The 23,190-nt window shown below is 40.7% G+C and overlaps 1 protein-coding gene across 1 annotated transcript in view; it reads right to left on the bottom strand.

Moving 5' to 3' along the window:
- ABL2 (ABL proto-oncogene 2, non-receptor tyrosine kinase) overlaps positions 1-23,190 on the bottom strand; it is a 46,446-nt gene that overhangs the window by 9,044 nt on the left and 14,212 nt on the right. The window contains exons 2-5 of the mRNA XM_075157011.1: positions 3,607-3,777; positions 2,534-2,829; positions 1,589-1,861; positions 703-787 (exon numbers count right to left, since the gene is read on the bottom strand). Coding sequence (XP_075013112.1) covers positions 703-787; positions 1,589-1,861; positions 2,534-2,829; positions 3,607-3,777 — 825 coding nt within the window. The remainder of the gene's footprint in view (positions 1-702; positions 788-1,588; positions 1,862-2,533; positions 2,830-3,606; positions 3,778-23,190) is intronic.

The raw sequence follows: 23,190 nt of genomic DNA, 5'->3' as shown, positions 1-23,190 counted from the left end.
AGTGAGACAAACAGGGCCCAGGCAAGCTGTAAAGCTGGCAGATTTCTTCCATTCACGTGCTGTTTGATCTGACTTGCATCTCCAGTGCCTTGATCTCATGTACTTATTTGGAGATACACAGGGTCCCTTACAACAGCAGCGATCTGGTCGTCTTCTGCTTAATTATGGACTGATTTTTCTATTTAGTACAGCTTTTTCTATAAATGTCTCTGATTTGAGAAGTATGACGAACAGTATTTGTTGTGCTTCCAATATAATTTTCCTCTTTCACTTTGAATTTTCTTATAGTTTTGTTCTGTTCTATCAGAAAAATAAGTCATGGAAAATGATTTTGTAAATCTGATTTAACACAGCAGAAAAGGGATCTGACTCTGATAACTGAACCCGGGAGCATATCTAAGACCAAGGGTACAAACTAACAGGAGGCTGATTTTGCAAACTTTATATAATGCATAGTTGTACCTCAACAGCAAAGTTGTCTACTGTAAGTGACGATATTTGATGTTTTATTTAAAATTAGCGTCTCTTAGCTCCAATACAACATAAAGGAGTAAGCTGTCAAAAATACCAAAAATACCCATAACCTGACCTGATTCAAAAAGTTATATAAATACAGAAAATCTGCCACTGCTTTTAAACAAGACAGATTTCCTTTTGGCGGAAACTCAAGTAAGAACAGAAAGAGCAAGGAATTTCACTAACCTAACAACTGCACTAGATTTGGGTGCTTGATCTCCTTCATCACAGCAGCTTCTTTCAAGAACTCTTCCACCTCCATGGTATCTTCCTAGATAAACAGAGAGGCAAAAGAAGGGAAAATTCACCTTCATGACCAAGGTCTGCTGAACACTACATATCCAAGCTGAATATAAATGATGGCATGCTTATCTCCATTCTACTGTTTTGGCTTTTACCAAAGAAAAATATAACAGCCCTGAAAAGCTGCGTGTCCAGCCTGCAGGATGGCCAAGTGACAGATCTGCAGTACCCAGAAAGCCTTACGCTTTCTTTTTTGGTAGCTGTTGTGGCTACCAAAGCAGCTGTGGCTGGTGAGAGGAAGACTCCCAGGGTCTCTGACTTAGTTCCCCTGCCTAGCTATAAAAGTTAAGCTTGAAAGCTCCCTTACTTAGGGGGTACGTAGAATTGTAGCTGTTAATGTTGAAACAAACAGAAGGCTTTGAAAAGAAAGATAAACGGAGAAGCTGAATTTTTCCAGGAGTAGGGGAGATGCTGTAGAGGGCATTTCCAACACCTTTCATTTCTTAAAGCTTCCACAGCTCTTGTGAGGGAAGGGAAGGGAAGTGGACTTGGTAACCATTTCTACAGATCTGACTTGGACATGCAGTTCCTGCAGGAGCTTGCTGGGCCAAAATTCCAAATTGTTTCTAAGCCACATGCACTGGTGCAAGTTTGATAAGCTAACTTTGTTCTGCAAAAGCTACTCTCAAGCATAGATTTTACGCAGGTCAGCACACTCCATTTTCTGATATTCATATCATTAGGTGGTATAATTGAGAACATTACAATTTCCTTACCCTTATTATAAATGGTGACCAAATGAACAGCCCACAACAATCCGAAAACTCACCTTTAACGTTTTCACAGCAACCGTGAGATTGTACTTCTTCCAGACACCAACGTACACCTCGCCGTACTGCCCTCCCCCAAGTTTGTGCTTCATGGTGATATCAGTCCGCTCCATCTCCCACTTGTCGTGGATGGGGGACACTCCATAGACAGTGGGCTTATTGCACTTGGGTGCTGGGTAATGCAAAGTTGTCACCAGTCCATCTGCTACTGTTGAGTGATGGTGCACTAGCTCTGCTAGTGTGCTGAAACGGCTTTCTGCTGTCACGTATACCTGTTAAGAACGCACCAGGAATCTACTTAAATGACGGCAGCTGGAAGCTTTCAGTAACACTGGAAAACAGGCACAGCAAAAACATTCTAGCAGGTTGAAGAAAAAAAAAAAAAGAGGTAAGGGAACCAGACTTTATAGAGTATTTGTTCGCATGTTGTTGGGCAAATTAATATTAATCTGTGGGAAATTTACCTGCAGAAGGCAGCTAGATATAAGCTATCCCTTGGGAGCAGTCCTGTCTCCTGCCTCGTGCTTTATAGAAGTAGAAACTGGAATTCTTGTAGCCAAGCGCAAGGCCAGTTTCTGCATCATTCAACACATCGTACTGCTATTTGACCAAGGTTTCAAAATTCTGATCAAAACTGCGGACTTACCAAAGCTCTGCTTGTTCTAAGTGGATCAATGGAAAGATATCACGTCAAACCACAACTGCTTTGCTCCCTACCTGCTTTCAGCCAGGATGAGTACCATCTGCACTTCTTCCAAAGTGGTGTTCAGTGAGCTACCGCCGAACTCTTGGCATACGTGTTCTTTTTTTATATTAATCAACCTGTGAACCTGTCTTCTCTCACACACACCCCTCTCTTAGCAGTCTGCAACTTGAGATTCTGTACCACCTCTTAATTAATATCCTTATTTCCTCTCCCCACAGCATTATCCAGAGATCCTTACCTTTCCATCTGAGGTGGTATTGATCCTGTAGTGGTAAACACGTCCTTCGTACCTGAGCGAGATGGATAGCTGCCCCGGGCTGCTCTCGCTTTCACGAACCAGGAAGCTGCCATTGATGAGACTGCTCAACAGATACTCTGCTGCACTGCGTGATACTGGCCCATGGTACCATGAATGCTTTTCCAGGCTGTTCACTGGTGTGATGTAGTTGCTTGGTACCCAGCCCTGCCCATTCTTCGAACGTACCTCACTCCATTCACCATTCTGGTTGTAACCCAGGACTCGCAACTTCTCACCTATGACCAGAAAGAAAAAAGCAAAATAAGCACAGTGCAATCTATTGGGTCTCATTAAGGGAGACGCTCGCTATCAGCTGACTAAGCCTGGGATTGTAGTTTAACAATAAAAATCTGCAGCAGTGATCTTATAGCTAAACTGCTATATATAAAGTATTTATGAAGTAAAGTTTCAGACAGAATACCTAGGATACTGTTCCCTAATTTACTGCAGTGTGATTGATGAACTCAAAAAGCTTCCTGTAGTCCAGCTTTTTAGACTAGAAAGACTTCTTTTTTCTTGGAGAGATGAGGTTTGTCTCCTTCTTGAAGCCTTAAATGGCATGTGATTTACAACAGTTCTGCAGAAGGTCATATTCTGATACATGTACTGAACAGAAATAGAAAATCTCTCTGCAATTCTTAATTCTTGATTTTGCCCCAGTTGAAAGTGCTGAATTTTGTTGCCATCAATAATGTAAAGGTTTTCCTCTGCCCCTCCCTATAATAGGTGTCTCAACGGGCTGGTGATTTGGGGACTTTAGAATGGGAACAGCGGTAGCTGGGCTAGACCATTCGGCAGTGTTGTACAAAGCCGAGCCTGTACTAGGAGAACTGCCCGGCAGGTGTCTCTCCAACACAAGTGAGAAGAGAGACCGTCTGCTTATAGTCATCAGTTTGGAGAATAATCTTCTCTAACTGCGCTCATTCCTATTCCTATCCGGAGAAGGATTCTGCTCGCTATTTTCTGTTGCTAAGTCTTCAACCTAGTAGCTGCTCTGCGATTCAGAACCTTACCTTTGGTGATGCTGAGCGTGTTGTCACCGCTTGCTACAAAATCGTAAAGTGCAACAAAGAGATTGGGATCACTCTCAGTGGCTCCAAGCAGGTTCTCCTTGGAGCTCCATCTGATGGCTTCATTCAGTGCCTGGGGTTCAACATCGCAGCCATAGGGGCGGTGCAGGGCCTCTAAAGAAAGAACAGAAGAGGAAATTGTAAATAGATCAAAACCCAGTGTACAGCAGAGCGAAGCTCCTACTGCACAATATGCTCTTTACGGAAAGGGAACACCACGTCTGCCCATCTTAGATCAGCGGTTTTCAGTCCCCACTTTGCTGACTCTTTGTTCTATAGGTTATTTCTAACAGGGGCTGGAGAAGGTGATTAACTGCCTATATACCAAGTAGCAAGCTAGGTATATAAAATTTCTATTGAATATTTATTATATTATATATATTTCTATTTATATACACCTCTATTTGAAAGTATTTAAGCATTCATAGATAAAAAATGGGTGAGAAATTAAAAGAGCTTTTTTTTTATTATGTGAAGTAGTGAAGGAAACCTTTGATGCTAAAACGTTATGGCTTATGTTTTTATTGTTTCTGTGGGTGAAGTAGCTAGCCTGGATCTGAAACCAACATTACAAATACAGGTAAGACAGACTGAATTATGACACAAATAAGATCTATAGGTTGGGACAGTAACTGATTCAGTATTAGCAGGAATGATGGTGATTTACACAGTAAGTAAGTAAGAGGTGGAAAACTGACAGGGACAGAAAGTATTAAGGGTGATGCTAGGTATTTAGCAGCAGTGTTTCCGAATACCCAGGCAGTTCTGTTTTGCTGTTTCAAAGGACAACTGATGCAAATTTGATAGTACACGGGAGCGAGGGGAAGAATCAGACTTGGTTTATAGACAAAAGAAAAAAGTCCCCACAGTTCCTGTGATGATGAAAACAATCTAAATACACAGGGTTTTGGAAAGAACTATAGTAAAAAGCAAAACTGTCTGAACACTTCATGGTAGTGCTATGCCAAGACCATCATTGGGTTTCTAACCCATAAAGAGGTTTTCCAGGAACAGGTAGCAGAATAAATTTCAATATTAAGACAAGAGAAAGAGCGATGATGTAGTTTCATACATGTGGGTCGCTCAAGGGGGCAAAAAACTACGAAGGTGTAAAGATATAAATATTTTCTCTGATAGCACAAGTGACATAAGTTCCTGTCCCAATATATATTTTCAAATTCTCTTGTTGAACTTACTTATGGAAATTCACTGTAAAAAGATTTAATTAAATTAAATCCTCTCCAAAAAGTTGGATGCGTTCTTCACTTTACAATCATTGCTTTGGCCCATTTCTGAGGGGCTGAGACGCCAGGCTCAAGATTTTTTTAAGCAGACCACTGTCAGAAAATGCGTGTATATAATACCCCCCTCCCCGCACTCCCATGAGATTTACATCCGTGAGCGAGAGCTAGTCCATAAGGCACTTTAAAAGAGAACAAAGAGCTCAAATGCAATACAGGACGGGAAAACTGGGAAGTCAGCAAGACGCAAAACAGGAAGAGGCCTGTGCCAAGTAATAGGCAAACATATGCCAAATCTGTGTCACAGGACAGAGCTCAAGCCTGGAAAACGAGGACGTAGCGGGGTTCCCAGCACCTACATGCAATTTTTTGACTGTATTGTGGGTACATGAGAAAGTAAATGGTTGAGGTTTGTTCTGTTTTGTTTTTAAACACATAGCTAAGTGGCTTTTGATTGCATTTCTGGTAATCAATTCAGAGTTATACTGCTTGCATAACCTGCTCATCTTGCAATTACTTAATAACCTACCTCCCAAGCCTTGCCAAAGTAGCACCCTATCAAGGTTCTCCTCACAAGAACAGAAGTGACTAGAGATTAAGCTACCAAAATGTCACTTCTTTGATTTCATTATCTGCAGATACAATATTTACATACACTTCTTGTTCCTAACCATCAACTGCAATTAGTTTTATGATATACTAACCCATCAGACTGGGTGCTATCATGGAAAAGAGAGGAAATCCCAATGTTTGCTCTGCTATCTACATTATAGCATGGCTGCCAACATCCCAACAACTGTAATTTTTTAGGGCTGGGTGTGTGCATATGCACGTCCAGTTGTTAAGCACCGGGAAAGAACATCAGTTCCTAAATCCAGCTCTCTTTATGGAGTAAAAATACATAATTAATTAAGTAATACATTCTTTATACTCCTACAGTGACTTGTGTTAGAGTGTTTCAGTGCCTTAAGCAAAGTCACGCAGCAAATGTGCTATACAAGAAATCTGACTTACGCATCTCTGCTAAAGAGCAAACACAAAAGTAGGCAGCGTTTTCAAAAAATACCCGATCTTTCAGCTCCAAAATACCTTAATGGTGTTTAAATAACTTCTTACTTTCAGTTACGTATCTGCCAAGATGTGAAAGGCTTTAAACAAAAATGTTTGTTCTAAATCAAAGCATACTTTAAGTTTCTTTCTCAAGCCAGAAAAGCTCATGAACTGAGCATCCAACCCCTACTTAACAGACAGCGCAGAGTTAAGCATTTAACCACGCACTCGATGGGTAAGCCCGAAGCAGCCTAGTATCAGCTCAGCTTCAGAGCTGCTGCAGCAAATCCCATGACCTGCCCACGTTGAGCCCAGCAGCGGGCACTTTAGCCAAGGCAAAATCAGCAGAAATGCCACCTGCTGCTTAGTGCTGAGCAGCTCTGCCCACATGAAACCATTTGTGGTGCTGTGCTGGATTGCCAGCGAGGATTCAAAGCAGATGTGGGACTACTACCACTTCCTCGGGAATGCCTGGGAGGCTGGCACATGTTCTTTACACCCACTTTATGTACAAAAAGAGCCAGCAGAAGTTAATGTTTGATGAGAAGCTTCAATCACTTAGCTACAGTGCTTACCTAAAAATCACACTACCTAAAAATCAAATGCTTTTAAGAGTTCATGTCTCACTAACTTCCTTCACTTTCATTTTTAGAGTGACTTGGATGCTTAAGTAACCGTAAAGGTTACCCAATATCTACTAAAGGGGAATTTACCAGGACATAAAAGTACCTATGGCAGGTTATTATTACATAATAACCTATGCTGCTCAATACGGTGTGGGATCTATACCATCCAAAATGTAAGGATATGGAAGGTCAGTGAAACATGATAATTGCATAGACCTCATTAAGGAAGCTAAGCTAACCAACGCATATCAGAAATGATACCCCTTCAACTGAATAGTCTGCAAGCTCTATTCACACCAAGAGTAAGGAAATGAGCTGGGAAGTTCTGTTTTATATCAGCTCCTTTTAAAGGCTAACCATAAATCATATATGACCACTTTCATTTCCTATACAATGGAAAACTTACATCATCATTTAGTGTAAAAGTAATACACGGTCATGCGAGGAGGTTACGCTTCATCCATCTCCTTCCTTTTCTTTATTCCCACAATACAATTTGCTTCTCTCCGGATATGAACGCTTTTCCTATTCAGCCAACATGTAAGGGGTGTTTTTGTTCCCCACCCTGTGCTGCCAACACTGCAGTTACCAATCTCTATGGTCCAAGAGCAAAGCGTACACTAAATCTTAAATTTTAGAGTCACACCAAGTGCTGAAATGGTCTCTATTTCTGCAATACTAACCCCGTAAGGCTCATAAAAATGAAGCATTTCAATAATCCTAAAATCCGGATAAAAGCAGGCAATCTCAGTCCTGCCCGTGGCTGGTCTCATCCTACAAGAGAAAGATGAACTTGAAAGGACCCACATCCTCCTTGAAGCACGTGGAGAAATACAGGAAAGGGATAGCACAGCATTACATCCCTGAGCATCATACCTGTGAAACTCACGCCAGGCTCAGAGGTTTCCTCGCCAAGGCAGCAGAGCAGCTTGCCCTCTTTGCCATAGCTGTTAGACTGGAAGAGGACCGTCCCCACAATCATCCTGTGCTTCGCAGCAAGCAGAAGAGGCTGCTTGACACGAGAAGTCCTGGGCTGCCGCTGCCAGCACAAAGGCCACCACGTGCAGACGATCGCTGCTCGCAAGGCTGGCCAATGGAAAAGCAAGCACTGCCGAGTGGGCGAAGGAGAAACTGGGAAAATCAAGCTGCGGGTTAACGTGGTTATTAGCTGGAAGTGAGGGTGGAGCTTCCCAGGGAACGCTGAACAAACAGAGGATGTGGGGACTGGACAGCAAGTTGAAACAATTTTGAGATGAGCTATAAAGACAGAGTTTTGTTTCGCTAAGAGTTAGGCAACAAAGTGTTTGGGAAGAAAGCAAACAGTTTCCTTGGAGAAATTCCTTTGTACAAATTACAAAACAGATCACCCATTAAGGGGACCGCCCAGATTGATTCATTTTTCCACTCCACATACCACTGCTGAAGCACTATTTACATGAATCAACAGGAAACGATGTTAGTGAAAATACACATCTAAGACACGTACAAGCACTGGGCAAGCAAACACTCTTGAACATTTCAGGATTTCAGAAAGAAACAGAAAGCAAGGGCAGTACAGTACGCCCAGTCTGAGCTGCATATTTGCTGATTTAGTAAGACTCAGGACAACTCTCCAAAAGGGCACCATCGAACTACCTCTCAAAAAACATAAGATTTGTTGGATGAATTTTTTAAAAGCCCTAATTTTCTAGCAAAGGCTGTATGGTTTGTAGCAGGAAGGCTCCTCCTAATACGCAGACAAGGAAGGGTTAAAGAACAAGCCATCACCATGGCAGTCTCACACCTGGGAGGGTGGTGGGCCTGCAGAGGGGTATAAAAGGGAGCAGGGAAGGGGAGTAAGTGGTTTGGCCATTTGTAGGGGGAGAAGAGCTGTTGCAGCCCACCAAGAAAAAAAGCAGCACTTCTATAATCCATGAACTCCACCGTTCTGTGAGAAAGGCAGCTGCACCACGTGATGAGGACTCAGATCAGGCTAAAGGTAAGAAATGAGCAACCTGGCTTATTCTGAATGTTTGCATTTTGTAAGGCAGTGGATGTGGAAAAACACCATATAAAACTGTGGATATGCTGTAGTGATGAGGAGTTGGTTTTCCCCATATGGCCTGTGACACAAGTTATGTTCCCCGTCACCATCACCTAAGGTATGTGGAAAAAATAACCAAACAAAGAAAATACCTTAGGATACCCACATACTGTTGTTTTCCTAAAGTTCTGACAAGTGGGTGACCTCCTTTCCTCCTCCTATAAAACCAAGCTCAGTGAATCCTGCAGCATATTGAGATACCTTTACTTACAAGCTCCTAGTTTTATCTTTTCCCCCCCTTTGTTTTTTCCTCTTGCAGTTTATTGTTTTCTTCCCTCTCTTAAGTGCTCTGAGTATTCTTAATTACACTGGTATTTGTACTAACCTTTGTGTATCTATTAATACACAAAGAATAAGCAGAATTTGTAAGGAAAGACAGCATAGCCTCAAACAGATGGATGAGCGTTGTGACAAACAAGTTTTTCAGGTGGGTCTGAAATGGTACCAGGAAATGGCAAACTATATACGGATTTGTGACTAAATTAGTCTTAGCTGTAATAGTTAATAAAGTTAATAACCAATTTACTTGTTAGTTAAAATACAAGAGATGAGTAATTGGTATCTCTGGAACAAAGAAGGATTAACAGAAAGTTAGGCTGGATTAATAATGTAACTTGCAAATATATCTATTGAACCTCTCAATTTAAGCCTCTGTCATAACAGTACCCTTAGCCAAAGCCTAATGGCGGTCTGGTTTGTTAACAAGCTCCTGATGTGAACCAAGTAGTGCCCGGCACTGGCATTATGGGCGAGTAACATTTTGGCTGTAAACTTCCTGTAACAGGGCAATTCTGTCCCGGCACCCTTCCAGCCACCCTCCTGAAGGTGTTTCTCAGCAGGAAGGACATGGGGTGTCCCTGCACAGTATGTATCTGTTCATAAGGTCCTGTCAAAAGCACCCAGGCAGAATAAAATCAGGCATCTTTCTACCTTCCAGATGAGAGTTATTTCTTTTACAACTGATTTTCCTAGATAGTTATTTTACGCTGTAGGCCATCACCTTGACATCTGCATGCATCACATCTGCATCCTGTTCCTACTCCCTTCAAAAGTAAGTGCATAACATAAAATCTTAATTCTGGTATACTCAACTTCCTCAGTGGAAGAATCCACCTTTCAGGACAGCAGCTCTTTATACTATTCCCTGTGGTGCCCTTCAAAGCCGTTTCCTGAGAGTGGTTACCCTTCCTGTACAACTTAAATCATCCATTTAGAAGCATTTCTCTAGTTCTTCCAGGAGTGGGAAAAAGCTGAATATAAGGAAATCTTGCTGACTATGCTACTTTGAAATGCACAGTTCAGGGAGCTTCCAAAAAATTCACTGTACTCTGAATTTACGAACCAACTGTCAATGTCTCTTAAACAAAAGAATGTGTAAATAGCAATACAGCTCTGAAAAGGATTTGGTGGTGTTGGCAGCAGGCCTAAGTGACTGGTTTGTCAATGGAAGGAAGAGAGACAAAGAAAGGGTTATAGGGTAAATACTGGTTATTGCATACAGTCTCAATCTGATATCTTAGCATTTTACATCAAAAACCATAGGGTGTATATATGTGTGTGTATATATATACACACACACGTGGTGTTCTATCTTCTGGCTTCTCACATGCCTCTTTTTCATGAAGGGACACTTGAATACAAGGCCACCAAGATCCCTGCATATGCCACATCTTTCACTTTATTTTCACTTTGAGTTTTCAAAACCAAATACCGATATAAATATCCATGATGCTATTTTACATACAGACCCATTTTACATGCTTGCTTTTAAGACGACCAAAGAATAGGCATTGGTCAACTTACGAGCATAGAAAGCAGACCATCAAGTAACTAAGGACTGCTAGTATAATTGGTATTTTCCACTGCATCTTCAAAACGTACATCTCTTTACATCACTAGACTTCAAGATCTTTAACCAGCTTGTTAGTGGGAGGATTTCTGCCTTAATGAATACGAGGAAACAAAATGGATAACACTTCGGCAAGTGGGTTTCCTATTTTGCTGACACGATTGGAATAGTATCAAATTCTACAGCAGCTTTGTTTCTGAAGCCAAGTCACAGCACTTCCTACTAACCAAAAATACTCAAGGCAAACTACATACTAAAAAGCAAACCAATGCTGAACAGGCCAAGTTCCTGCTGTCTAATAATGTGGTAGCATAGAAGCAGACCTATGAACTTTCTTTACCCTGTAACCGACTTCAGCCCTTACCTAAATGGACCACCTAGTCTTTCTGCTGACATACATGTGGCCATGAAAACCACCAGTTTAAAAGGGTTCAGACAGCTCACATATGGGTTTGGTAAAATGCAGGCAACCTAACTAAATGCCATTCCTAGGTGTTCCTCTCCTGCAAGCAATCAGACTCTTAATAACGTGGTTTGCTTGAGCTAAGCACAGATCCATGGTTAGTCTTTGGGCCTCCCACAGAGTGATGCAAGGTTTGAGTATTGTAAACAACCCACTGAATAAAGCCAAGAAATACAGCTCCAAGCCAAGAACTTGGGATGGGCAAGGAATAGGTTTCTATTTATGGTACCAGGCTGGGAGAGACAGAATGGGAGGAGACTTCAGAGTCAGTGACAAAATTGCATCATGAACAGCTCACATCATATAAAAAGAAATGTTTCAAGCTAAGCTGGTAGCACTGTCTTGCCTCAATTATCAAAATATATCTGAACTAGAAAAGATTAATAAAAGTGATCTTTGGTATCAGAGAGAGAAATATATGGAGAAACCTGAAAGTTCTCCATACAGTTCACTTCTTAAATGCAGATTTATTTTGCAACATGACAATGTGAGGTATCCCCCTGCACTTATTTCATGGTTAAAGTAGTGGGTCTTCACCTAGAAGACATGCTTTTTGGCTAGCCTGATAAAAAAATCCAAGGGAAGACAAGGTTTGGGGTTTTGGTATCAATGAATTTTAACTGGTAGAAGGAGAGAGACACATTGATCTCAACTAATTACACTAGTGTATGAAGAATTCAAGACAATGTCTACATTACAAGAAGTTAGCTATGTTAAGATTAAAACAAACTGATGTTGATAGAAGGAACTGCCTGTCTTCTGTTTCACTGGCTCCAATTATCCTCTTTGTTATTAATGCTATCAAACATTCAGAGGTATCCCTCAGCCTGTTTCCTTGCTCAGATGTCAGTGACACATAGGTATACCATTTCTCCCAATATCAGCACTTCCTATTTTTTTTCAACTTCTTCCTAGTAAAGAAGTATCTTTTTGGTACAGAACCCAGAATGAAATAAATCAAGCTTAAGTTCAAAGTATTAATTTGAAAATCTTCATTCATTCCAAGAAAGATGCATAAATCTCTTCACAGTTCAACAACTGTATAGGCTGTACGTGACCAAACCTTCTACTGAAGCATTTGGTAGCATTGCTGTTTTAAGAGAGAATTTCAAGTATTGAAAGTATTGATCATCTTCAGCACAAACGCTGCTAACTCAATAGACTGGTTCTCACGTCCTCCAAGATTTTCTGTCCTCACAGTACTTTGGCAGGAAAGTGACTCTGGGATCAATGCAGCTAGCAAAATGATGCGGGTTTTTACATGGATTTTAAAAAGCACTTTAGGGTGAGGAACTCATGGGAGCACAGGAGAGCTGGACCTAAAAGTTATTAAAAGGTGCAATGGATGTTTCCTGTCACAAGTACTGGGAATGGTCAGAAGCACCAGAATCCACTCAAAGTACCAATCTGACTTCTTTGAATGTGCCTCTGAGTGAGGAACCAAAACCCAACAGCTCAACAGATAATAAGAAAAACACTTTCCTGAACTGAAAGACAGATTTTAATGCAATTACAATGATACACAAAAAGGATTTTAGAACAAAAAGCTACAAATGTAACCTCTTTGCAAAATCCTGAATACAGTATCAAGGTGTTTGTTACACTAATTACTAAGGATTTGTTCAGCTCCTATAAAGCTAGTCAGCTTTGCAATTGCTGCTATCTAGAAACAAGCAGAGAGACCACCAACTTTAGGTGCTCTGTATTACATACCTCTTTCCATTGAGTACTGAGGTGATGAAGTTCCAATCTTTGTTCCTCTGAATTCTGCCTATAGTGGACAGTAACTACTCCCACAATAACAGTTTTAGGGAAAGGAGTGCTATGAAGGGACACCCGGATTTCAAAGATAACTGGGAAACCGCATACATGTAGATCAAAAGTCTACTTGACATTCTTCCTCTGTCATGGTGAGTTCCAGTAAACCTCTCCAGTATGAAGGGTAAGGAGGATTAGGTCACCCAGTCCTTCTCCAGGAAAGGTGGGATGGCCAAACATTATGACAGCTTACAGCAAGTCATTTAGCATTTTTTTTAATCAGTACTGTGGGAGAGAAGTTGCTTAATGTGGATTACACTTCACTCCAACAGAATTCCTGAGGAGTTGTAATATTGGCCAGATCAAAGTCAAGATATTATCTACTTCTAAGCAAATCAAATGAATAGCTACTTACTTACACAGTGTTAAGACAAACATTTGCAGTAAGGGCTCTTCTGCAGAAAGAATACTTGAGAAATCATGGCTCAGCCAACCTCTAAGCAAGCCAGAAATATCTACACTAACAAAGTCTAGCTGGTGAGAGGTTTATTTTGCAGATGTAAAGCACTAACTGATCAGACCTTTGAGTTAACATGACATAAATGTCCAAGCTGCTTTTCAAGTGACATAATTACATCTTATTAGAAGTCCTACAGTATTAGATACTCTCCTTAGACTCAGCACCTGGAACAACGACCACATTAAACTGTTTCTCAGCTGGCTTTTTGAAATTTATTTTTAGCCTTCCTAGTTAGAGGGAAAACCTGGAAGGAGAGGGTAGAGCCTAACTGACTTACAATCTCAGGAGTGAAAGAAAATGTCAATTAACAGCCCAAATTTGAGCTGATGTCACAACTCAAGGCCCAAGTAATTATTTTTGCAAGTGCCTTGACAGGCAGCACTGCTTACCTTTTGGAGGATATTCGGAGGGCAGAGCTCCCCAGGTGAGCTGATACAGCTTCAGTTTCCAGTACATGAGTTTAATTTTTTAATACAATCCCAAAATGCTTGTTAGCACAGATGCGACTTCTCAGTTCCATCCACCCACACTGAATATGCAGCAACTGCCAAAGCTACACAGTACTTCTGTTTTAAAAAAATTCTCTAGCTAAAAATAAATCACAAAACTGTCAACCTCATTTGTCAGCAACCAATATGCTGTTCAAGCCATTGTCCACAGCCATTTTCTTCTCTTGAACAAAGAAGGGTTTTCCTTTTTAAAATATTTACTTCATTTGACTAAAACACTCTTGTGATTTTGCCTCCTTTGAAATATATTTGTCTTAGAAAATAAACCAGCGTTTCCTTTCCTCCAAGAAAAGCCGAGCTTTAGCATGAATACTTGCCCAAAAATTGCATGCCGTCTTGTTAACTTCAGAACCAGGGAAAACTCTTAATGTGGATGCTTGTCAGGAGAACCCCAGAGTCTGACATTCAGCCGAGCCCGGGCTGGTGGAGTTTTGGTTGTCTTGTCCCTTCTCAGCCCTATGGGCTGATTCACTTTTTTTGGGGGGGGGGGGGGGGGGCAGTGTGAACACGCACGTATGAAGTCAGAGAAACACATCCATCGCACTAAACTTAGTTACTGGCTGCTGTGCCACTTCCCGTTGGTGAAACCCAGACACTTGTAATTGGCTCCGCTGACCAGACAAGGGACTCCATTCACCAGCGCCGTTTCCAACAGCTGCTAAATAACCAGGGTAACACAAACCCCAGCCTCGGCAGAAGGAGAATTCCTAGCTCAGCGCCGACAGCTTTGCAGTTTCAGGCTGTGTCACTACATTTGCTTTTTCAAATCTACTAACAGCGGTGTTTAGCCCTCGTGTGTCCAAGTCCAGTATTAAAACCAGAATGTACTCACTGAAATAAAGTTTTTGGAAAATCCTTTCTGGGTTATGGCAGAATTAATACAGCTTTGAAGGAAAAGAGATGATAGTGAGACTAAGCAAGTTCAATACTCCTATTCCAGAAGTAATCAAAGCTACAAAAAAGTCACTGTTTGAATTGCTGGTGTAGTAATAAAATCAGTTTTATTACAAAGAAGGGTAGCTGTAAATTAATAGACAAAGATTATTAGTAAGTTGAGTGGATCTGGATAGAAAATGCCAAGACAATTAAGTAGGTTTGTGACTGCCATTATTCAGCAGAGATCTGATATTTTTTGACAGAATAATAAAACAAAAACAGAGTTTTAAAAATAATTAATTGAAGAGAGGTAAGACTAGCCAATATATTCAACTTGAAGGAATTTTATGCAGCTAAGATACAAATATGTATTTTATGTACATCTGCTACTGTAGTGGTAACATCTACTGTAAAGTTAGGCATTGAGTTTTTTTTTTTTTAGGAAGTACAAGTACTTCTTGATTGTTAACATCAAAACTATAGAACATTTAAAGGAAGTATGATAGGAAAAACAAGTCCTGCCTCTCAGAGTTAGCAGAACTCTTAAGAATGTCAAAAGCAATTCAGCTAGCTGACAACTGGGATTCTTCAGTCACGTTACAACCACCATACTGGGTCACTTATAGCCCAGCACCCTGCTGTACCATTGCCAACGGAAGTTGCCTGGGGAAAAGGTAATGGTATTATTCCAGAACCTCCAAAATGTTGCAGCTCAAGGTCTTTCTGAGCCAGAGCTGGCCTTCTTGTAGTTAAACTTCCTAACAGGCTTCTTCCATTATTTTGTCCAGTTGCTGTCTGAGTAATGAAAACTAAACTCATCAAATAAACAATATCCCGCTGCAATGTTATCAATAGCTCAACTGCACGTTGTAGAATAAAGAACCGGCTCTTACTTGTTTTGAACATGACATCTGCTGGTTTCATTTGATGATCCTTAGTCTGTACAGTGGCAAATCCTGAACAATCACTACCTGTTGGTGCTTACCCTGCCACTTGTGACTTTTACAGTCCTTTGTCTTATTCTACCTCAGCCACCTCTCTTCCAGGCTGAAGAGTTTGTCTTAGGCAGTCTGATGTTGTTATTGTCTTTGGTCACCTTTAAACAGCCCTCCTTTGAGTTTTTTCTAGCTCTACCATACACCCCACCAGATAACCAAATCGGAATTACACGCAGTATTCAAACCATAGCTTTGTACAGTGGCAGAACTATGTATTTTTCTATTCCTAATGCTCTGCTTTTTGGACTATAATTCCAAACGTTGTCATGATACTGTCTTATTACAGCTCAAACATTTATTTCTATTGTTGTAGTAGTCAGCTCAGCACTGAATACCTCGTATGCTAAGCTAGAAACATTTTCCTCTGTGTACCACCTTCCACGTTTACACTGAATCTTGTACCACTTCTTCAACCTGCAACCTCCTGCAATTCTTCAGGCAACTTTTGACTCTACTGCCTTTAATAACTTAATATTATTAGCAACTTTACCATCTTGCTCTTTCCTTTCCTCCTCTTCACATCATTTGTCATAGTCTGATAGCAGATTTAATTAAAAACAGGTGAATTGAAGAAAAGTTAGAAAGTTGAGTAAAAGACACTTTATTTATTCCTATTTGATAGCTGCTTCATTTCTAGCACCTTTTCACTAAACAAAATCATTAATGCATTCCAGCAAGTTACATACTATAATCAGTGCTTAGTACAGTGTACGATCTGGTTAAGTCATCAGATACTGCTATCCTGTGGTGAGGAGCATTTAAAAAAGAAAGACAAAAATGACTTTGCAAGGGAAACCGCTGAACTAGAAGACTGGTTAAGGAAGGTATAATTGGCCCCAGGGAGAAATACTGCAGATGGGAAACCTGAATGTGCCTGGATGCAAACAGAGCAGAAACATCCTGTAGATGATGTTTTTTCTACTAATTTGTTTTCAGAGCAGTAAAGACAAGCAAACAAAGTGCAACAGTGTGGAAACGAGTGACTCAATTCCCTAGAAACATCAGGTCAAATCTTTTGACCAGGTTAAAGATTGCTATTTCAAAAACCAGAAACTGCATGGAAAATGCTTGGATTAACCTTAAATTAGGCCAGCAAGGACAGAATCTGATCTATAGACAAACAAACATCATAAAGGAGGTAGCTGCAATTGCAGATATATCTAATAATTTGTCAAAAGACAAATCCCCATAAGAGCCAAGATCTGTTGCCAATTGACAATGCTAACCTAAACACTAACAGCTTGTTTTTCTATAACACTGCAAAGATTCCCTCCTGTGCTGGGGAAATATGGAAAAGGAAATTAGTTGTATGGATTTATCTAGGATCGTAAAGGGTTTTGAGGCAATCCTAACTAAATGAAATCCTATTTTATTGAATTAGTACCACAAAACCTTCTGTTCACCTGGAATGAGAGGAGACAGACAATGTAAGCTATATTGTAAGAGTAAGGCAGGCTTTTCAAGACTAGATTATGCAGGGTAACTTAAAAGCATGCTAAGATTAACAATGAGAGGGGAAGGGACTAATGCTGCCTTAGTCCCCTCAAAATGCAGATGCTCTAAAAACAAAATATAGACAAGTGTTCTTTTGGACTGCTTCAGTGATGTAGTTCAACTGAGTGCTACTCCCTCAATTTTAACCAAATCTAGTCCTCTTTTGTTCTGATTTACATCATGTTGCTTAGAGGTTTTTAAACAGAAATGCAAAATGACAAGAAAAGTATTCACTCACTTCTAAAACAGATCCAGCAACTAGAAAAAGCAAACAAATTATTTCATTTTGTCACTTGCTTGCCACACAATTACTTGACTAATTCTTCCTGTTCAGAGGGTGAAACAACAACTCAATGTTGAGACAGTCAAGGAATAAGACCCACTGCTAGTTATTTAAAGAGCCTTCCTCCCACTTAATACTGGCATAGCTGTCTAAGACATCTCTCCTGCTGCCAGTATTTATGGTGGTACGACTGGGATGCTCAGAGGATTGGTCAGTATATTGTCAGCTGTTTTTAACTGAAGGCTACTCTAGCCTCTATTACTGCTTCTGCCTTTGGGTGCCACCTCCCCCAATGCTTAATTTACTCTATTTACTATATATATTCTGAGGGAGGAAGGAAGAGGGAAAGGGCTGGAAATTCCCAGTGGGAGGTCTAACATTGCGGCTCACTCAGCAGTTCATTTCCTCTCCCTCTGTAAAGTACTGGTTAGTTCCTAAATTGCATCCATCCACAACATCAGGTTTTGTGGATTTTACTGAGGATAGTAACAGCACATCATAAACTGAGAGTATCAGTATTACCTTGCCTCTTGTGGCACTGATAAGAGTTTTTACATCTGCAGCAAGGGTAGCAGTGACAAGTAGAAATGCACAGAAACTGCCATTCAAGTTGATACGAGTTATCACTGATGCGACGTGCATGAACAAGACAAAAATATGACTTTAAGTCATACAAATCAGAAAAATCAAGCCATTCATATAGCTCATAGGAATACTTGCAGCCCACAGGAAGAATAGTATCTGTACTCTATCACCGTCAATCAAAGAATGGGGAAATTAATGAAGCGCAAGATGACTTAACCTAAACTAGAAAATAAGACCTCTGACAAAAGAACACTAGCTGCATTCAGTTCCATGGCAAGACTTTTGCCAGTTGTGCCACACAGCTTGCTTTGCGGGAGGTACATAAAACCGCTTCTTAATTTAGGAGTGTTGTTTTATGAAATGTAAATTTTGAACTGAGATTGAGACCAAAGTCTAACTGTGCCATCCAGAGGGGAACTTGCTTGCAGCATCCCCACATCTTCTGGTTTGAAAGACCAAGAAAGGTCCCTTTATCTTGTTAAATTAAGATTTTTTTTTTTCTAATTCAACAGAGTTCCACCTCATTCCTTCTTCCTCCCACTCCACAGAAAAACATTCCCAGTTGTTGCTGGCCTATATAGGTTGTCAGGACAGCTGACTGCTTGGATTACACAGGGCTATATTGTATCCCCTCAAGAACCAGCCACACTAAGTCCTTCCTTTGGGACCAGGGCTCACTACTGGGCTGATACCAGCACACCAGGTGCCGTCTTGAAGTTGGAAATTCCAAGACAACAGGCAGTCCTGCAAATGCTCCTCTCAAAATCATTCTCCCTCTTAAGCCTCTGACAGTACAAACCTACTCCAAATCAGTTATTTGAGTAACCAAAAGCATGGTGAACTGGTACTCGGTTCTGATTCAGCCTCTTAAATCAAAGGGGCTGTCTTCTGCCTTTTGTCCAGGTACTGGAAACTAAAGCAGCTCTGGCTTTTGGTAGCTTGGGAGATTTTTCAGTTACATTTCTACTATTTACAGCAGTTACCTATGGCAATCCTGAATTTAAATGTTTTCAAAATAACTGTAGCTCTCCTCAGTGCAGTAGTTAGAAAGCAGAACATTTATCATCCCATGTAGATACTGCTTCCAGCCAAGGGCTCCTCTCTCTCATCCTTATGGAGACCTCATATTTAGCACTACTGCCAGACAGTCAATCGCTGCCAGCTTCTTGAGATGCCACTAAAACCCTGCCTTTTAGGGCATTTCTCTATTGGAATTCCATGCTGTTGTGACATGTTACTTGACTCTCAAATTTCTCTGAAAAAGTACCCTTGAGGTAAACTACGAGACATGCCTCAGCTCAAGAGTTGCTACTCGGCAAGCAATGGAGCATCCAGAAGCAGATATGATTAACTTCAGATTGAAAGCTGCTGTACCATGTAGGTTTAAATGGGTCTTTCAGCTTAGAAGGACTTTATAGAATCAGAAGCTAATTAATATTCAAAAGTTATCTGAAGGGTCTTTAGAATTAATGACATGTTTCCTGCCCATCTACATCACTGCCAGAAACAGTCTTCCCATTGCTTTCAAGCTACTTTAAGCACTTAAAGCCAATATAACTATGTGCTGCATGGGCTGCTTAGAAGTAACAACTTCCTGGATAGGTTATAGAACTGAGCAGTTGCCAAAACTGTCAAGAACAGTGAGGGAAGTGAGGCAAGGAAAGATGTTTATATGGACATATTATTGCTTTGAGATCTAAGTCTCTTACAATCTAAAATAAACCATACAAGCATAACAATATTAAATTTTTATAAAGCCTGCATGGTCAGACCCTGAAAAACTGAATCAAGAGCTGAAATTTAGAAACCTGGAAGCACCCAGCACATTTAAGCTCCTCCAGCAAGGATGCTGAAACTCCTGCATGAAGGAGCAGAGATTCTGGGGCAAACACCCCTTAAGGTCATGCTTTCATCATGAACAGAAGATTGCCTGTGCCCCCAAAAAAGGAAAACCTCTGAAGCACCCCAAAGACCAAGTGAAGCACCTATGAGGATGAACAGCACACAAATCAATGACTGAAATACAGTAGATGAGAGCCTGGAGAATATCCAGCAGAGACCTGCACAGAGTACGAATTTTTTTTTTCCCCCCACTAAAAAGACCAGTGAATTAAACATGCACGGTCACACCTCAGGTTCTGAAGCCGGAAAAGCTGAGTAATGGCAAACATCAAATTGTCGTGATCATATACACCAAGCAGAATCAGCCCTCAAAAGGACTGACTAATCTAGGTTGGCATGTTCTCTTATTAGTAACGTCAAATGTGACTGTTTAGTAAAACTTCTATATTGAGAATTAGGTCTAATTAAAACGCAGCAGAAGATTACCAGTGTAAGAACTTAATTCCTAATTACTAGAAAAACTAGACTAACAGATTTATTCACAGAACTGAGACTCTTCTGGCAGAAATACTGGTCAAATAATCCATTTGGTTATCCAACTTTAAGTTCACACCTAGTTCAGCTTGAAGGACAGCCAGCCTTTTCCTTTAGCCGTCAGTCTCCCCAACTCAGTGACAGTAATGAAGAGCGGCTGTTCATGGGCACTGGGGTATAATCAGCTTTTCATTCAAGGCATACATGTGTGGCATGGTAGAAAGCCATTAAGGCCAAGAACTCAGCGAGCACTGAAGTAAAATATATGTTAAAAAAACCCACCCTTAAACCAGATAAGAGGTGATCCTATTCTTAGAAACTTGGGGAAGTAACCTCTTATGAAGAGATACTGCCTTTTACTCTTTAAGCATCTGAGTTAACTCATTTCTGAATTTCAGAGATTCTAAAAGGACAAATTTCAGGGGCTCGTTTCAGATAGCAGCCTTGCTAAAGAGATACAATGCTAAATGTATGCATATAGCCTATCAGATTTTTTTTTTTAGTAATCCTAAACCAGATTCATCAAAGCCCTCCCCCAGGCACAAGAGACAAAACCACTGAACTATTTGCTAAGGTTTTGAGGTGCAGACTGGCCATGTGGCTAAGTGAACCCAGCAGGCAGCTGCTGCCAGACTGGTGGTTGCTTCCCCTGCTCCCAGCTGCCTCCTTTGCTGCTTCCCGCGTGCTCACACCCACGTTCATCCGACGTGCAGTAAGCTGGGTCAGGAAACCAAACCTGCACTTTAGAGTTTTCTGTCGGTTTAGCTCCCTGGACTGGCTCACCACAGGGCTAGATGAGAACCAGTACTGGTAAAGAAGGAGCATGGTGGTGGCGGGGCAAGCTTCTCATATTGTAATTCAGATGACCAGGATACAAACAGGCTATATCCTGTAAAAGTTTACTTCAAGATTAAATATTTCCTAGATGAACTTATAACCCTCTGCATCATAGAAAAAAATTAATGCAAGTATTCTTACTTTGAAAATTCCTGGTGAGTCTTTTGGAAATAAGGTATTGTGAATATTGTAGACAGATTATTTATAACGGACTTCATACTACTGGTACTGCTGCTGTTGGCCCCATTAAAGGGAAATTACATTAGACACAACAGACACATGCTCTAGCAGCAGGACTGAAACTAAATGACTCACCCAATTAAAATATGGACTCTAATGATTTTACTTCTAAAGAAAGGGCAGGGCTTCCTACATAATGACAAGTACAATATAATTATGGGAAACGACAGTCTTGGCTTTGTTCTTAATACATGAAGGTGGCTGCTGTAATCTAAGACAAATACATAAAATGCAGGTTGTCCCTTTAAACTGGTGAGGAAAAATATTCAGGTCTGGGTGTGGAGGTCTCAAAGCAGTTTTATTGGGCACTTTGCCAATGTTATGAAAGCAGTATATCACATAAGGGTGGTAGCCTGCTCTCAAGAAAAAAAATACAACTGGAAAAATCAGCATGTGCAAAAAAGGTGCAACCTGGGCAGGGGAAAAGACGAATGAGAACTGAGAGCACACTGGTAGAGCACAGAAAAACACTATGGTCTATGAGAGTATTATTTATGTTTAGAGGGACGTGGCATCCACATGGGCTCAAACCACCAGAATGTCACCTCTATAAAGAGGTTAGCATTATCTTGACAACTTGAATGGGGATATGTAGCTCTTACAACCATCATTAGAGACTTAGGAAAAGAAACACTTCAAATAAGTCCTTACCCTAATTAAGGTTCATAAACTGAGCCTTCTGCAGCTGTTGAGATTCATCTCCTGGTTTTGTCTGGAGATCTGGGGTGGGGATCATTGTGGAGAGCACAGACCCTGGCAGACATGAATGCTAACTGCGCAGCTGTCTTCGGAGGCACGCTGCTGAAAGGACTCGGCATTCCTCCTCGGAGACCAGGCCAATACGCAGTCGTATTGTTTTCAGATTTAAAATTGCGTGAGTGCTAACATACAAAGTTGAGAGCGAACACGTCACCCAGTGATCTGCCTGTTCTTTTACACAAGAGGCAGTCAGGAAACAGCAGCCTGAGTATCTCATCCCAAACAGTGAAGTTTTTCTAAATCTAGATAATTGCTCTCTGGAGGTTGAATTGTTCTCCAGATGATATTTTTCCAATGAGGATATGAGTTCTAGTAAGATTTATTTCCAAACCCTCAAGTAGGTAACCATCTAGCCTGCTCAGATGTCTAAAACTAAACAATAAGATCCACAATTTTTGCTGAAACACTTTGTTAGTAATTTAAGAAGAAAAGAGAAAGACGATGTATCAGATCCCAGGCTTCTGCTGAGGCCGTATCTGTTTTGTGGGTGACTGTCCTCACTAGTGCTAACCATGCTGTACCCTTCACTAGCAGTAAATGCTTATTCTCACATCCATTAAATTCACAGCCTACAGAACATTCTCAGTCAGGGCATGCTAATATTATGACTTGATACTACATAGGATATTTTTGTAGCACTTGATATATACAGTGCCTCACAGTTTTGATATTTTATTCTCTTGACAGTCCTACAGAGTAGAGTAAAATTTGTACTATGCAGAAGAAGGTCTAAAGCAAAGAAATGAAGTCATTTGCTAAATATCAGACTGGAAGCTATGGCAGAGCAGGACTCAAACTGGTGTTGATCAGATATCCTTCCTAAACTGCAATACTTAGAGCTTTCATTACAAAATCGTTACAGTATCTCTCTAACTAATGAGTAACGCTTTCAATACAAAGACATACAACACTTTGAAAACAGCTACTGTCTCAACTACTGATGTTCCCTAAACAAAAACTCCTACACTTCCTCACGCTAA

Source organism: Calonectris borealis, chromosome 8, assembly GCF_964195595.1.
Source record: "Calonectris borealis chromosome 8, bCalBor7.hap1.2, whole genome shotgun sequence".
In the NCBI taxonomy this organism is placed as follows: domain Eukaryota; kingdom Metazoa; phylum Chordata; class Aves; order Procellariiformes; family Procellariidae; genus Calonectris; species Calonectris borealis.
This window is presented reverse-complemented; position numbering and strand designations above follow the sequence as displayed.